The sequence below is a fragment of the Streptopelia decaocto genome (genome assembly GCF_964273445.1).
Source record: "Streptopelia decaocto genome assembly, chromosome: 1".
In the NCBI taxonomy this organism is placed as follows: Eukaryota; Metazoa; Chordata; class Aves; order Columbiformes; family Columbidae; genus Streptopelia; species Streptopelia decaocto.
In genome coordinates this window covers 32,483,929-32,502,111 of record NC_138663.1, presented here as the reverse complement: position 1 = coordinate 32,502,111, position 18,183 = coordinate 32,483,929, and the positions used below count along the sequence as shown (strand labels likewise).

General features: G+C 36.9%; 1 protein-coding gene across 6 annotated transcripts in view; it reads left to right on the top strand.

The window, feature by feature from the left end:
* Positions 1-18,183, top strand: part of ADAMTS20 (ADAM metallopeptidase with thrombospondin type 1 motif 20) — a 100,678-nt gene that overhangs the window by 21,153 nt on the left and 61,342 nt on the right. For all 6 annotated transcript variants that reach the window (XR_014183152.1, XR_014183153.1, XM_082043421.1 and 3 more), the window contains exons 5-11: positions 7,406-7,489; positions 8,170-8,294; positions 9,129-9,169; positions 9,492-9,597; positions 10,702-10,848; positions 11,441-11,582; positions 12,899-13,003. Coding sequence is in view for 4 of the 6 variants with exons in the window: in XM_082043421.1 (XP_081899547.1) it covers positions 7,406-7,489; positions 8,170-8,294; positions 9,129-9,169; positions 9,492-9,597; positions 10,702-10,848; positions 11,441-11,582; positions 12,899-13,003 (750 nt within the window). In the remaining 2 variants the exon portion in view is untranslated. The remainder of the gene's footprint in view (positions 1-7,405; positions 7,490-8,169; positions 8,295-9,128; positions 9,170-9,491; positions 9,598-10,701; positions 10,849-11,440; positions 11,583-12,898; positions 13,004-18,183) is intronic.

Genomic DNA, 18,183 nt, shown 5'->3' with positions numbered 1-18,183 from the left:
TTGGTTACAGTAAGAACTTTTTAATCTTGCCTTTCTGAAAAGAAAACTTGACATGTAAAACCACCTGTGGTAGGACTACGTTGTCCAGCTCAGCTCATGAATTTGGCTGACTGCCTGGTCATGTGTGTGCTGGAGTTGGATCACAGGAGGGGAGTAGCTGTGCATTCAAGAAGAGGATTGAGACAGCATCAATTTACATCACTCAGCTTGCAGTGAGACTGTGGAATCATAAAATGGCATTTTATAATGTTAAAATAGTACCATTATAAAATAGTATTCAAAGCTGTTATTTTTAATATTCATCAAAATGAGTTCCTAACTTGGACTGCACATAAATGGTTTTGAGTCTCTATTGTTTTGTTCTTTGTGTAGTCTTTCCGATATGTGCAAATCAAGCTGCCATCAAAGTACCTTGAAATAGTTACTTTTCTTTTAGGAATGTGTTGTGGCTACCATAATTTACCAATGTAAACTGTAAGGCAGTGATTAACAGGTTTTAATGTAGTCTTTCCGATATGTGCAAATCAAGCTGCCATCAAAGTACCTTGAAATAGTTACTTTTCTTTTAGGAATGTGTTGTGGCTACCATAATTTACCAATGTAAACTGTAAGGCAGTGATTAACAGGTTTTAACGGCAAAAAGGTTTTTTAGTTGTAGTCTTGTCTACACTTTTTTCCAGTTGGACAGCTAATCATCAGCACTTATCTTTTCACATAGAATATATTACACAATCTCACATACCAGTGTACTGCCTCCATCATTAAAAAGCAGCCAAATGATTTTTGTCCTAATGTATATGGGATGAATTTAAAGAAAGTTTTCATACTTTCTTTGCAGTTCATAATAACAACTGTTAACAATTCATCTTTCTGTAACACTCTGGGAAAACACAGATGCACACTAGCTTTTAAGAATATTTGACATTAGTGATTCTGCTATATAGTCATCTAAAAATAGGCAGTAGACTTAAATAATTTCTAGGTTAATTTCATTTGTATGATAGGCAATAAATATTTTTAAATTCAAAATTCAGTGATGAGTATGTTGCTCCTTGCATCTGCTACTTACCTACCAAGCTTGTATTTTACCCCTTATTTCACTCAGATCATTGTATTACTTCTAATGCTGCAGCAATGCTCAGTGCTAGAGATCCAGCATAAAGGCATTTGTTTCTTACTTAAGTACTATACTTTATCATGTTTCTTCTTTACATATAAAACCACACGATCTTGTGCTCTTTGACATGGTTAAAATGAAAATGGATATTTGATTATACACTGATGAATATACATAGCTGGAAACAATTATTTTCAAAGTATCATTCATACAAAATTCTCTGAGCTAGACTTGTTGCTTATCTTGACATAAGGATATCTATATGGGTATTAAAATAAAACCCTACTCTGTTCTTAAATTGTGACTGTCCTTGTATTTTAGGTCCAGGGTGCTTGTATATTGGTGCCTCATACCTTACTACATCTTGAAGTCCCCAAGCTAATACAGAGATACTAGAGCTACCAGTGTGCTCAAGTGGCAAAGAAGGCCAACAGCATCCTGGCTTGTATCAGGAATAGTGTGGCCAGCAGAACCAGGGCAGTGATTGTCCTCCTGTACTCAGTGCTGGTGAGGCCGGGCCTCGAATGCTGTGTTCAGTTTTGGGCCTCTCAATACAAGAAAGACATTGAAGTGCTCGAGCACACCCAAAAAAAGGTGACAAAAAAAGTGAAGGGTCTAGAGAAAAAGTCTTGTGAAGGGCAGCTGAGGGAACTGGGGTTTAGCCTGGAGAAAAGGAGAGAGGAAAAGGTCTCTCAGTGTGAGACCTTATTGCTCCCTACAGCTACCTGAAAGGAGGTTGTAGCAAGGTGGGGCGTTGGTCTCTTCTCTCAAGTAACAAGTGATAGGACAAGAGGAAATGGCCTGAAGTTGTGTGGGAGGAGGTTTAGATTGGATATTAGGAAAAATTCCTTCGTAGAAGTGGGTGGCCAGGCATTGCAACAGGCTGCCCAGGGAAGTGGTTGAGTCACTATCTCTGGAGGTGTTTAAAAGATGTGTAGGTGTGACACTTTGGGACCCGGCTTAGTGGTGGACTTGGCAGTGTTAGGGTGATGGTTGGACTCCGTGATTTTAAGGGTCTTTTCCAACCTAAGTGATTCTGTAATTCTATGAAATTTTGCAGTGTGTAGGCAGGCACATACTTGCCTATCTTTACGCTTCACTGCTTTTAGTGCTATTTACTACTATTGTTACTTAGGTGTTGGTGCTGGTTGTTAATTAGATATTTGATGATTAGGCTAGTACATGACCTTATGACTTTATCCTTAGTAGTAGAGGGTTCCAGGTCTGTCCCTACAATGAAGTCTTAGCACTGTTTAATTATGATGAAGGCCTTGCTCTAAGCTACCTGGGACTCGTCTCATGTATAAGAAGGAAACATTTTGCCAAGCAATGCTCATATCTTCTTGAGTAGCTTCTAATGGCTGGAGAAGCCTGACTGTGCCTTGTGAAATGATCTTTTCAGGTAGTTTCTTTCAGATACTGAAAGGAAGGATGATTTGACATCTGAGCTGTACATGATGGCATTTGATGATCCAGTTATAGCCTTGGTGCATATTTTCATCAAAAGGGTGTAGACAATGATGACTAAGTCACCATTTACTGAGTTATTGCAATATTAAAGGAATGTCATTGCATCTGTCTCAGTCCCAGGTTATAGATAAGAAAAAGCCCAGGCATTCCTGGCAGGATGGCTCAGCCTTTAAATGAAATGTATTCTTTCTTTTTGCATCTTCTAGAGCACAATAGTGGGTCATTTGAAACCTCTACTTTGTTATCTTGAGGGATGGTAGGTAAATTGAAGAGGACTTGGATGAGGGGATGGGAGATGATCTAAAACTCATAAGAAAAAAAAAGGTAACTCTGAGGTGTGTAGGTGTATTTGGGCAAGCTTGCATGAGAAGTCTCTGCTGGCATTATGTTCCACTGGTGCAAGCACAGTTTGTGCAGAAATATGATGGAGCAGAACAAGAGTAACACCAGAAGAAATAGCACAGCTCTTTCTCATTCTCTCAGTGACATAACAACTGCTGTGATGACTACTTTATCTCATGACTTCAGACAATTCTGGAGTCTTAGGAAATACATGCCAGAATCAGGATATGACAATGGAAGAGGTGAAGGAGAAATAACCCAGATCCTGGATATCTTACATCCTTTCAACAGTACAGTAATAAATAAGAGATTATTGGAGCCTGCAAAAGATATGTGAGCTAAGAAGTGATATCATGTTTCTTTCAAGGGATATGAATGTTTGTATTGTCTTGGTATCATGGTTGTATGTAACAGACAAGAGGAAAAGTAAAGAGGTCTTGTGTTAAAATATTTAAGAAAAAAGGAGCTGAAGAAGTCCAACTCAATTTGAAGATATTGTTTACTTATCTCCAGCCTCTAGATACACTTGCTTGTTTACTAGCCTCTTTTCTAAATAGGGCATTTTACCACAATTCACAGTCCCTGTTTAATAGTTACAACAGGGATATCAAGAGAAACTAAACTTTGTTCTAACGAAGTTGTTTCCAGTCACCTGGCAGCCACAGCTGTGGTGATGACAAGATCTGACTTAATCTTTGAGAATTTCTTGAAAATGAAAGCTATGATCCTTTCACTGAAGGGTAACTAGCTTCATTTCTATATACTTTTTTTTCTCCTTTCTTTGTTGTTGTGTGTTCTGCTGTGTGGATGCTGGTTTCAAGAGTCTGAGAAATCTCTTGAAACTAATTTCCCTTTGTCTTGGCTATTACCTCCTACTTTTGTGAAGCCTGGATTTAGATCACTGTAAAGCAAGTAGATCTGGAAATTGTAAAGACATGGTGTATTCTATCAAATTCCTATCCCATTTCATCATTCTTTTTCATGAATGCTTCTAACAGGAGAGCATTGAAAGAGGTATCCTTGGAATACAGGAGGAAGAAGTACTTACCCCTTTTTTCACTAAAAATAAGAATCTCATATTCCAGATCTTTTGTACTTCCCTACATTGATCTATCATTTCAAGTCTCAGTTGATTATTTTAGCATGTACAATTCCCTAGGTAAATCTTCAAGTATGGTGTGTGGTTTTCAACTTTCAGGATTTATCTTTTCACATGTGTTCAGCCAGACTGCAGAATACACCATGTTTCACTGGTAAGGGCATCTCATTATTAGCACAGAATATTGCTCTTTAATCTTTTGAAAGCAATGGAAATAACTGAATGTTTGGAAGTCATGAAAGTGCCCATGAGTCACAGGATCCATACTTTGACTCAAATGTAGGATTAATGAGAGCAGTGTTACGTTTACGTTTAGCAGGAGCTTACCTGTCTCCAGCGTGAGAGAAAGTATGCTTCAGATTCTGGCAAGAACTGCTGGCCTTGGGCATCTAAGGGGCATGATTTCAGGTCTCAGCTGTTCTCCAGCCAGAGATAGCCAGCAGATAATTCAGATGGTGCATAGATATGGTGCTGAAGGACCTGTAGCAGGTTCTTTTCTGGTGTGTGATGATTCTTCTCGTTTTTATACTTACTCAGTCTAATGCACCTCTTCTGAGGTATGAGTAACCATTATCAGGTTTTGAAAAAAAAACTTTACTCAAATATTTTAAATGGTCATTGTGTCGACAGGCAGGAAGGAGGATATCTGACTCTGGGTCTTGTGATGTTTTTTTTGCCTCCTATATGTTTTCAGATTTTGTTAGCAGATAACCTCAGTAGACAGCACTTGCACTACAGTAACAGATTTTTTTTCCAAGGGACTGTTAATGTACGTGAGGGAACATCCATCAACTACAGTAATACCCATAAACAAGAACAAGAAAAGCCAAGTTTATTCCCAGGAAGGCTTCAGCTTGGACTCTTTGCCCAGATCATTCTAATCACCCAGGATCAGAAATAAATCTTGCTGTCACATACTATGGTACAGGAGGCCTTTAAGAAATTGAGGGTAATGTTGCACTGTAGGCTGATACGTGGAGTTTAGGCACTGGTGGTATTATTTGGTGTTAGCTGAGCCTAGTTAAGCCTCCCATCCAGTTCTCAATCCCTTTGCCTATTCTACCCTTGTAGAACCAGACAAATCCTGTATGGTTTTTGTCCACTGCATCAAGTGTCACCATCTCTGATGACCTACATGCACTTTACTTGACAACCAGTGAAATGTAGCTTTCTGTTCCAAAACAAGACATTAGCTAGACTACTTCGTAAGTCAAAGATCCTCACAGATATAATTTTGGATTCCTCTCTGACATGATTTTGAAATGCTGTATGAACCTGTCTTTTATTTCTTCTTTGCTAAAGAGAAATAAAACTTGAAATAATTAGGTTGGAATTGGTCTGCCCTAGCCTCCTACATCTGAAAATTAGACGTCTTGTCTCCTTTCATAGTAAAGGGATGAAGAATTGAAATAACTTCTTAATGTCTTATATAAAAATACATATAACTAAATATGTATCTTCAGATAGGCATGTCTACACAACAGTTCCATCTTTTCTTCTTCTCCGTTGACTGCTGAAGGATTTTAGACAGCTCGCTTACTGTTAGTTACGTGAGCTGAGATGAATGTGATAATTGTGTCACATTACTCTAAGAAGACAGTTCCTTCAGGAGCGAAACTTGATTATTTGATATTTCATGGGGAAGATAAATATCTACAAATATCCTCTCTAGGATTATCAAAGTGGATCTCAAATTATAAGAACACATTTTGAGCTTGATCATTTCTGGTAGTCTAAAAATAGTTTTGATAGTAGTAAAGTGGTAGTTTATTCCATTCAAATTTGGATAACCCCTTCTGCCTATATAGCACTTTAGCCTTTACAGGCACCTGATCTTTGATAAAGGTATTCCAAAAGTGTCCATGCCTCATAGAAGTCTTCAGTGAGCGCTTGAGAGATGCTGCTTGTTGCCACCTTGGAATAATTGGACACTTGCTGGTTAGTAAGAAAGAAGGGATTCCATAAGGAAGAAAGCAGATAATAGCTGTGTTGCTCTCAAATGTGTTCTCCACATGGAGTTCAAAACTCAGGCTCCTTCTCTGCCCTTATCAAATCCTATATTTTCAGCTTCTGTATCATCAAAAGAATGAAGGACAATGCTGCGCATTGTGCTCTCTCCAGATGAGGGAAAGGCACAGTATGAGTCAGTGGGAGTCAGTGCTCTGTCAGTTCCAGCTTTTGGTAGAATTACTCAGCCTCAGGTACACAGGGTTCACACACAGCAAGGCTCTGCTTTCCACAAGCAACTTCAGCCAGTTCATGCATAGGCTACTTAGGAAAGAAGTCTGTTCTTTGCACCTTTTCCCCTGTCAACACCTGTGTCAGAGAGGTTGCACCAGGAATGAGATCACATTGATCAAGATGACATGATTTTAAAAAAAAGAAAAAAAAATACATTGTTTTGCAGCTGGATCAGTTCCTTGATCCTGTTACTTTTGTAGCCTTGAATCCAGGAGGAAGGAAAACCAGTACTGTGTTTGGTGGAAACTCTTGTGTATTATAGATAAAGCTGTCATTCAACACTTGCTTTAAGCCAAATGTAGAATCTATGTGGATAGGACATCTGAAGCCAATATTGAGAAGGAATAAACTTTTAAAATGCTTTTATGAAGAATAGATTTTCAAAATGGTTCACTTTGGTATATGGAATTGACTCATAGTTTTTATGATCTGGCTGCAAGACTATATTAATATATAAAAATGCCTGTTGGGTATGTAAATACAAATTTTATGAATGAGGAAAGAAACCTTTTTATGTGCCAGGGGCCATACAGGTTTACAACTCAGTCCAGCTTCCATTGAAAGCAAAGGCAAAAACTTATTGGTTCAAAATTGAAAACCCTTTAATATTTTAGGTATTGATTCTACAAGTTTTCTGCATAAATCAGCTTATGTCTGTGACAGTCACAGTAATATGACTTTCATTCTTTCTTCAATATTTTATCAATAAACTACAGGTTTTACAGTGTAGAAGTATACTTTTTACTCTAGCACTTCAACATCGTGTCTAAGCATTTGGAAATGAATATAAAATTATAGCCATTTGGATATTAAAAAATGCATTTTTTTGCATTTAAGAAGTCTATTTTAGGATAGTTACCTTTTTATGTGGAGATTAGTATTGGAAAACAGTGTGTACATGTTCTGATCTTTTTGTGTCTAGTAAACATGAGCTACTTTGAGGTAGCAATTCAGTTTAAAAACTGGGCAACTATTTTGGGTTTGTCACAGTATCCTTGGGTAGAGATATACAGATGGATGCATGACACATCTCTTGTGTAGCAACTTGTTTTTCTTTAACTTGCTTGCATGACAAAAAGAGATACAGTTTATCAGATGAATTTAATATTCTAATCTTCTGCCTTTTTTCTCTTTAGGTTGCAGCAATCTATAAAGATTCAAGTATTGGAAATCTTATAAATATAGTTATTGTAAAATTAATTGTAATTCACAATGAACAGGTAGGAAAAATAAATATTAAAAATTTATTTCTAATAGAAGAAACAAAATACATGAATTTGCCTTGTAATCCCAAAGTTTAAAATATTTTAGTTTTAAATAAAAGGTATTTTCTTGAACTATATATATATATTTTAATAGGACACTAAATGACAAATGTCAGGTTAACTGCAGAGCCTTTATTTAATGCCTGTATTTCCCTATCTCTCTGTCAGCCCTTCCTGTTGACCTAAGTGGACTATATGAAAGCTTATGGCACCTAAAGAGGGGTTATAGTAATGGAAACATGACAGGGAAATGACAGCTTGTATAGAGGGTTTTCATGGAGGGTTTTCAGCCCTAACAGCTGTAATATTTTAAGATTGTAAGAATATACACTTTTTAAATACATGTGTTTATCATAATGTCTTGTCACTCTATTTTTTTACAAACTTAATATGTGGTTCGTATTCATATACAGTGATTAAAATAATGGATTCTCATGACTGCTGACTTGTAGCTGAATAAGATTTGATCCTACAAACCTGTGTGAGTGAACTCTTATGAGTGAGGAGTCCTGCTGACTTCCTTTCTATGCACAGTCATTGTTTTGCAGATTAGGGGAACAAATCCCAAAGTAATAAGTGCAAGTGCATGAATATTAAACTTTTCTTTTTTTTTCACCCCCTCATTTCTTGCTTAGGAAGGACCAGCTATCACTTTTAACGCAGCTACCACTCTTCGTAATTTTTGCTTATGGCAGCAAGCACAAAACACTTTGGATGATGCTCATCCTTCTCATCATGATACTGCTGTTCTTATCACTAGGTAGAGTATCTGAAATAGCTGTAATTACTCAGCTAGGTGAGACGAATGCTTCAGTTTCTTTTTTTTCTTTTTTATGTTGTTTTATGTTGGTAGCTAACCATCTGCTAAACCTTTGACTAGAGATGATGGAAATTACTTAGACCTGAAACTGTTACAAGGAAGCAAAGTCTTAACCATTGTACATATACGTGACAGGGATGGGGTGTTATACATAAGGGAATAAGCTGAAGTATGCAGTGAAGGTCTGCTCCTGATAGTGCAGATGTAATTAGAACTTCCAAAAGCTTACACGTAGAAAATGTTTAAATATTAGTATATATTCTTCCTGTACACCTGTTGCCTCACTGAAGGTTCTAATGTTAGTTCACTGAAATACATTGTCTCTTTTGGGGTTCCCTTTCATTATTTTTTTTCCCTTTGTGCTCAAGTCGGACACACTCCAGCAATTCAAACTGTTTGATATAAATTCCTGAATTTTATGTTGTTTTGGCACATCATCTACTACATAAGGTAGTTTCAAGTACCTTATGATATATTGTGATCTGCAAGTTTTTCAGCAGCATTTCATGCTTGATCTACCTTCTATATTGTAGAGAAATAACATAGCATTTGAATTTCATTTTTTGCAAACTATATAGAAAGCAATACTGTGAACATAGTCTGTTGAATTTAAATTACTTCTTTCACTGGAATGCAAATTGTTTGAATGGGCTGTAAGATTAAAAATTGAGAATCAGATTTTCAATTGCTGTAATTAATATAGCAACAATGAAATACTTTAAAATAGTTCTTTTTAGTTATTGTAATAATTTTGAATAAATCTTTTCCTTCAAGGGAAGATATCTGCAGAGCTAGAGAGAAGTGTGATACTCTTGGTGAGTTATACTTTTTTAATGAGTATGATTTTTATGATAGAGGATGTGTAAGAGAATTTCACTGTAGGGAGAAAAATTGATTAGGAATAAATCAGAAAACAGGTGCAAAATTTAAGTCACATAGACAAAAAAAATCAGCTTCTCAATGCTGTTCTGCCATGGCAGATATTGCAGTGCCAGGTGGTTGTTCGTTTTGTGGAAAATTGCTGCATAGTTGAGGCATGACTTTCAACTCAGGTGCCATAGTATTAGTTTATTGAGTCACCCCTTCTACAGGAAGATTTATTCTGTTGTGCTTTTATATAAGGATTTAATTTTGCAGGTTTAGCAGAGCTAGGTACAATGTGTGACCCACTACGCAGCTGTTCTATAAGCGAAGAAAATGGATTGAGTGCTGCGTTTACTATAGCCCATGAGCTTGGACATGTGTAAGTACCTATTTCCCAGAAGGTAAATATTTTTTATTTTCCTTCGAATATGACCAATTTCCAGTGATGTGCTCCACATTTCTAAGTGGTCCGCTATGTCCTTAAAGAAGAGTCATGATTTTTGTCCCTTGCAGTGAGCCAGCTTTGCCCACCACCTAGAGTTAGAGAAATTGTGAATTTTACAACCTGGTTGGTATCCTTAATGATGGGAAATACTGGCCATACAGTTGTATTCTGTCCTTTTGTCATATGAACTGGTTGGGACACTGGGACAGATATCTTAGGTGTGCAACATAGTCCCATTAACTCCAACTACATTCTAGTCCTGATAGAAATGTACCTTTAAGAAAATACAACTATTAATATAACGCAGAAATATTCTTCCTTTTGTTTGATCATTTCAGAACACAATAGAGTAACACAAAGAGCAATACTTTATACAGAAAAATAAGAGGAGATGACAGCATTTTATTTTATGAAGCATACCTCATCAGTGATGGCAGAAAGGTGCTATACTCTAGCTCCATGAGGCATGTCACAGCGTAGGTAACGATGACGTTACAGAGCTCAGTAGTTAGCTTGTTGATTTTCATGTGGCTGGAAGTTCATTTAGATATATACCATTCTTCATGGTGCTTATACCTGGATATAAAATAAGACAATATGCTAGTTGCGTGAATATGATGTTGGTGTGCTCTGTAGTTTGTTTTTGTTACTGAATAGAAAGAGTTGTGATGTGAATATTGGGGTGATGTGTTATGGACAGTCTTGGGGTAGCCAGTATATTCAGTTGAGGAGAGGGGTTGTTCATTTAAAGCGTCATAGTCCCCCAAACTGGAATTTTTCTGGTAAGCTAAAGAACTACATAACTGTAAAATTCTTACTGTGCCCAACATTATATAATTAGGTGCATTTTGGATAAGCAGAGATAAGGCATTTTTTGAGATATCCATTGCCATAATGTCACGTAGTCATATTACGTGAGTCCTGTTAAATTTAAAGACATTTTAAAACTCCAAACTCAAGCATTTGCTGCTACAAAAAAGAGAATGTCAATGAATTATTGCTGAATTTGTTTTGGAGTTTGTCTGTTTTGCTTTTTAGATTTAATGTGCCTCATGATGACAGTTTTAAATGTAAAGAAGCTGGAATTAAACATCAGTATCATGTGATGGCTCCAACTTTAAATTATCACACCAGTCCATGGACCTGGTCAAAATGCAGCCAAAAATATATCACTGAATTTCTTGAGTAAGTATCAATAAAATGCTATGTATTTTTTTTTCTATTTCATGTCTTTCTGAGAAGAAGTATTGCTTAAATACCAGTTTTGTGTTGTTGTTAGGTTTAACCACTGACTTGTAGGGCCTCAGTCCTCCAGGAAAACACACATATTTAATTCTTAGGATGATTCATGGCTTTGTTAAAGCTGCACTCAATATATAAAGCTAAGATTTTTTTTTTTTTAATATAGCGGTGGAGTTTATTGAAAAACTCTTTAGTATGATTTTAGTAGGTCAGAATAGGCACACTTTATTCTAGGAAGTGTTTATATAAAACATAAGTGGTAGGTATATTTTAGAAAATACTATATTTTTTTTCCTGTAAGAATGTGAAAGCAAAAGAGCCCCTTAAGCTTTATTTGTTATATAAAATGCAAAATCCAATAAAGAAAAATCAAGTGACCTGGTTTATTTTATTTTCAATTAAAATCATTATATAGGCAGGTAGGCATGCAAACCTTGAACTCTGCTGAGATACATGTGTAAGTGTTGTGTGAGTAGGCTCCCAATGAATTAATTAGGAGCAATTTATTCACATTTTGTTCCTGTTCTTACAACAGCACTGGTTATGGTGAATGTCTCCTAGACAAACCTAGTGGAAGAATATATGATCTCTCCTCTCAGCTGCCTGGGTCGATGTATGATGTGAACAAGCAGTGTGAACTTATGTTTGGTCTTGGGTCACAAGTGTGCCCGTACCTGGTGAGTGAACATCACATGGAGTCATGCTCAATCTGTACTAAAAACTTACTATAACGTAGGTTAGAAATGAAATCTCAGGACTTCTGGTTTCTGAAGAATTTTATCCTGAAACATGTCAAAATTCAGGTTTTGTTTTGTTGAAGGGGAAAGAGTTCAGTGGAGTGCATTGCAGCTCCATATGCTAGAAAAATAGAACTAGAAAGTAAGATTAATTTGTTTTGATTTGCACATCTCTAAATGTGATTATAATTTCTTTAAAAGATCTAAAGCTGCATAAATTAAGGCTTTCTGCAACTTCTGGAAAGGAATTATTTCAGCACTTTTTACAATGTTTTAACACTATAGCCCCTATCTGACATTAACAGGTCTTTCTTACCTGCTTGTTGTAGTACTTTAAAAAAATCTATAACTCTAATATAATGAAGTCCAAAGTGTAGATTCTCTCTACTTTGTCAGAGTCAGAAAATATTTTCATACCTGTTAGAGAGTACATTTTGTATACTAACCCCAAAACTTCTTTAAAGCAAAGTTAGGATCTGGAAAGACAACTTGAGCAGATTAATAAACTTGTATGTTGAAAGCTTAATGTGGACAGTGCAATGTAAAATAAATAGAAATATGACATTATGCCTTCATTCATTACTGTTGGGATGTCACACAGTTAAATTTTGGACCAGCTTCTCAAATACCTCTGCTAGCATTGCACTGCTTGTTGGAGCTGTTTAAAGGAGAGGATTTAAGATCATATTGAGACTGAATTAGGTGGAGCTGTTGGTGAGGTAAAGTGTAGTTTAGGAAGAGTCAGAATTTATGGGAATATTATAGAAAAGTAAAGAGGGATGCAAAGACCTGAAGATGGTGTTACTGAAGACTGTTTCGTAAATTTTGTAATCCACAAAGGTTATTTGTCCATTAAGAGTCTTGTAACAATTTGAAAAAGAGGCTTTCTTCTTAATTTTCTAGTCGCTGTATTTTTTTTAAATAATTCCAGTTAGTGTCTTTATCTGGGGTTTGTACTCAAACTGTGCTACATAGTATCAGCCATAATCTCTTACGTGCTTTTTTATTAGACTGTCTACTGAATTAGAAAGTGAAGTTATCTGTTACTTCTAATGAGATCAGCTGCAAATATTCCATATTCCTGCCTGGCCTTATGCAGATATTTTTTTGTTGGGTTTTATCTGTGAAAAATTGTAGTACTAATAGCAAACACTGCACTTGCATAGTGCATAGTATAAGAAAACAATACAAATCTACCAACTAATGTAAAAAATGGTGTTACAGGTACAACAAAGGTAATCTTATTTTCTTTCTAGAAACAGTGCAAACGCTTATGGTGCACAAGCACAGAAGGTGTTCACAAGGGTTGCCGTACTCAGCACATGCCTTTGGCAGATGGAACAGTTTGTGGTGTGGGAATGGTAAGCCTTCATGTGTTTCTCAGTACTTGCACACAGCAAAATCATTGATGTAGATAAGAAAGATCAGTGCTTGCTGTGTGAACAGTATCTACTGACTTTGCCTGCAGTTTCTCTTAGTCTTGTAACGTTGTGACATAAATAACATAGGTTGTCTGTTCAGAGTACTGATAAAAGTTTACAGATGACAAGTTGGTTAAAAATAGGTGGAAGGTCTCAAGGGAAAGTTTCCATCTTCCCTTTTGTTTGAAAACTTCAGATCATTCATAACAAGTTGTTTTTTGCCTCATTAGTAGTGTTCCAAAGATTAATTTCCTGGAAACAAGACATCCCAAAAGTGTGTTTCCCCCAGTTTGTCCTACTGAGACTCTTTCACTGAACCAAAATGAATTGTATGTATTTTAAGTATGACTGATTTGGATACAGGAATATACTTCTTTGGAAAGAGGGACTCTTTGGATTAGAATCCTGCTTCCAGTAGATATTTGTGCATCGTATCTATTTTAGATGAAGTATGAAAGCATCTATTGGTATCTCTTAATCTACTCCAGTAAGTGTCTTAACCACACATAACTAGCATTGATGTTCTGTCTTGCCTATTTTAACATAATTCAGGATACTTGGATCTGTTCAGTGCTAAAAGCCAGGAGCTCTTTTCTCACCTATACCCTAATGTGTAGGATTCTACTTGGGTGTTTGAAGTATGGATTGAATGCTTTGACACATAAAAAAGAAGAAATGGAAGCTGAACTTCCTACACCCTGTTTGGTAAAGAGTGTTTGAGGGATGAGGGGTCAGCTGACTACTTCCTCCTCTGGCAGGTTGTTTTTGAATGCAGATCTTGATCTGTATCCTCTGAGGATACAACCAGTCTTTGGCTGTTCATAAAAGTCATTAGTATCTAATTAGTAGGTATAGTCAAGGCACATACAGAACCTTGATAGAAACAGAAGTGGTAGAGGCTAGTTGAATCCAGAATTATTAGTGAGGATTTGAGGGGTTTAGTTTTAGATTTGTATGCAGTTTGGGAAATGAACAGAAATTAGGTGCTTGAGTTCTTTGCTCGTCTCATCTTTGGCTTCTCTCATCTCAGTTCACCATCAGCAGATGTAAGTATTTTTTTTTTTTCGCTGTCAGAGCATTGTGAGAATAAATATTTCAGAGATTTTTTTGCCATGCTCTGCTATGACAATTATTGTCTCAAGTATGGCAGGTTTATTTTGTTGAGCCACTTTTAATAGTAGTGTACTTTGGGAGCTTCAGGAGCTGAGGATGCTATATTAATTTTTTATCTTTTGATAGTTTTATAGGTTCAAAGATGATTAAAAATATCAGGTCTAGTTTCTATGTTTAACAGGCTGCTAGATTTCCTCTGGTAGCTTTTAATCTTTATATATGGCTTTTTTCATTTTCTGTATTTGGTAAGACAGTAGTTGTGAGGAATTTGAGAATACTCTCTTAATCAACAACTATTTAGTGGGTAAACTATCTAAATTGTTTTCTTTCTGTCTTGCAAGATTAGGAAAAGTTATTTGAAGGTTGCAGTGGAAGCTTTGCTCGATTAAATGCTATGCATGCAACTGGAGTTACAAGGTTTAACCTGTTTTTTCAGTCAGTCACTGATCAGAAAGGAAATTCATTTTTTATATAAACTTTATGTCTAAACTTTAAGTCAATTGACTTGACTCTTATTTGCCAACATCAGAGCATTTCTTTTATATAAGAATATAAGAACTTATTTTATGCAATTACTGCGGTGATACCAGTTTTCTCTAAGTGAATAGCTAATTACAGTCATTACCTTTGAAAGATGTAAGAAAGAACAGCAATTAAGCAGACAAATTGTCAGCTGTTTCTTTCTAAAGGACAGCTCCTTTCAAGCTCAGTGAGAGTTTGTGATGATGTTAATGGAATTAAGACATGGTGACTAGTTATTGTAATTAATATTTACCAGCATGCTAAATACATTTATATTTGGAATTTTAAGCATTTTTGCTGTGATGAATACACTTGCAATTTTAGTATCAACATTTTAAGCTTAGATTTGACACAAGTTTATTTTCATATTTTCAAGATAAAAATCTAATAATATTGTAGACTCGCAAGCAAATGAACAAACAGCTTTTTTTCTGAGTGCCTGTGCTTCCTAATGGAGTATCTTGCCACATGCAATCCATCAGCATGCATGCATTTTGAAAGAGAATTGTATTTTGTATGTCTAATAGTGCACACACCTGGAGAGTTCAGTGACTTTTTAATATGTGTAATATTACTGCTAAGTGTGAGTAGCCTTTTCCTATAACATTAAAGGGAATATATAATAGCCTAACATTTCTATGTCTTAGAGAATAAAGAAAATATTTTCTTGGGACTTTGACCATTCCCTGTATTAATTCTGTACAGTTAATATTACTATCTAGAATTAATATTACTAAAATGGAAAACTTTCACTTTTACGGCACTTTACTCTCTAGTCAAATTTATTTGGTCTGATCACAAACTGTACTTTGTTCATCCTAGAGTTACCTGCAAAAATGAATTATATTTGCTTGTTGGACTTCTGCTGAAGTATATGAAAATTTCTCTCCGCATCCTCTTTTTATACGTCCTGAGTGTTTAGGTCTGACAGTAGCCCATAGGTAGCAATTCCGCCATGTATGAGAACAGTTTCTCACTCCATTGATATTCACATTGTATCTCACCACTTCAGGTGCTTTTTGTTTGCTTGTTTGGCTTCAAAAAGATCCATAGGAAGTCTAAGTTTCTATCAGCTCTTCTGTTAATAACATCACACAGACCTTCACTGAAGCAGAGGATGCAGCCTTTAAATGCTTTGGCCGAATTGGTTCTTCAGAGACAAAATGATAGTGAACATATCTAGACATGCCATATGTAAATATTTGCTAGTTCTACAGTGGTGAATTTCTACACACCATAAGGACTATATTAGTCATTGCTTGAAAGTGTTTCTGGTGTTTTTTTGTGAGAGGTACTATTAAAGACAAAGGTATACATTCCTGGATGGTCTTCCTAAATACAACTATATGATATAAACAGAATATGAAGTTTTTATTAGAAAGTTGGGTTTTTTTAAAATTGTGTAATGAGGCACAATGGCATGAAAAAGAGCAAATGGTTAGAGCTTTTTCATCTCTTGTGTGTGTAATCAAAGTTACCATCACAGTGTCTTCAGAGTTAAGAAATATGCTGTATGATTAGTTGGAGGTAGCCTGCTCACTGGATGCCACAATTAATTTTGTATATACTGTTGTAATTTTTGTTGTGTTGGTATAAACTATATGTATAAATTAAAAACATAATAAATCACAGTAAGGATTTATATGCTGCATTGAGGACCAAGATACCAGAGGAGAGCCCTCTGTATTACAAGACATGTGAGACTGACTTTCCATTAAGATAGAAACTCGAATGCTTTAATTGGCCCGGTTTCCTTCTCTTAACTGTCATAATTTTTGGTGCCATCATGTTCTAGATAGGAGCTAATTTGCTGGAGGTTTAGGAAATGTGAATGACTTAAAGGAGATCTTTTCACTCTGCTTCCTCTAAGGCTTACTTATTTCATTCTAGTCAGAAATTTATTTATGCTTTGAAATTTCTGCAGACCAGCAGGCTCTTGGTATTATCTGTTTGGATTATGTTTTCAATTGATTGTTTCTTTTACTACCTGTTTATTTTATATTTTGCGGGGGAGACTATTCAAGTGTCTGTGTAGTAAGGACTTTGCTTGTATGTATTCTGTGGGATAGCACAAAAGATTTCTCATCACCTTGAGCACAGGAAGTGTGGTGTTCTGTTTTTTGTGGGTTATTTTTCCCTTTCTTTCTGAAATTCCAAAAAAGATGTGAGTTTGGAGAGTGATTTGGGTTTTGGCACATTGCATATCTTTGTTCAGATTTAAACAAACAAACTATGGCAGATAAAACTAACACCAGAGGCAATGTAGGCCCACTGATGAATGAGGTGGGTGCCCTGGTGACAGAAGATACAGAGAAGGCAGAATTACTGAATGCCTTCTTTGTCTACTCTGCCAGAGGCTGTCCTGAGGAGCCCTGTACCCCTGAGGCCCCAGAGGAAGTCAGGACAATGGAGGAGTATGCCTTAGTTGATGAGGACTGGGTTAGGGAGCAATTAAGCAAACTGGACATCCATAAATCCATGGGTCCGGATGGGATGCACCTGCAGGTGCTGAGGGAGCTGGCTGAGGTAATTGCTGGACCACTGTCCATCATCTTTGCTAAGTCTTGGGAAACGGGAGAGGTGCCTGAGGACAGGAGGAAAGCAAATGTCACTCCAGTCTTCAAAAAGGGCAAGAAGGAGTAACCCAGGTAACTACAGACCAGTCAGCCTCACCTCCATCGCTGGGAAAGTGATGGAACGACTTATCCTTGGTGCCATCTCAAGGCATATCAGGGATAAGAGGGTCATTAGGGGCAGTCAACATGGCTTCAGCAAGAGGAAGTCATGCTTAACTAACCTCATAGCCTTTTATGAGGACATAACCAGGTGGATAGATGATGGCAGAGTGGTGGATGTGTTCTACCTTGACTTCAGTAAAGCATTTGACACAGTCTCCCACAGCATCCTTACAGCTAAACTGAGGGAGTGCGGTCTGGACGATCAGGTAGTGAGGTGGACTGTGAACTGGCTGAATGAAAGAAGCCAGAGAGTTGTGGTCAATGGGGCAGAGTCCAGCTGGAGGCCTGTATCTAGTGGAGTGCCTCAAGGGTCAGTACTGAGACCAGTACTATTCAATATATTCATCAATGACTTGGACAAGGGAATAGAGTGTACTATCAGCAAGTCTGCTGATGACATGAAGCTGGGAGGAATGGCTGACACACCAGAAGGCTGTGCCACCATCCAGCGAGACCTGGACAGGCTGGAGAGCTTGGCAGGGAAAAATTTAATGAAATATAACAAGGGAAAGTGTAGACTATTGCATCTGGGCAGGAACAACCCCAGGTTCCAGTATAAGTTAGGGAACGACCTATCAGAGAGCAGTGTAGAAAAAAGGGACCTGGGGCTCCTGGTGGACAGCAGGATGACCATGAGCCAGCACTGTGCCCTTGTGGCCAGGAAGGCCAATGGCATCCTGGGGTGGATTAGAAGTGGGGTGGTAGTAGGTCGAGAGAGGTTCTCCTTCCCCTCTACTCTGCCCTGGT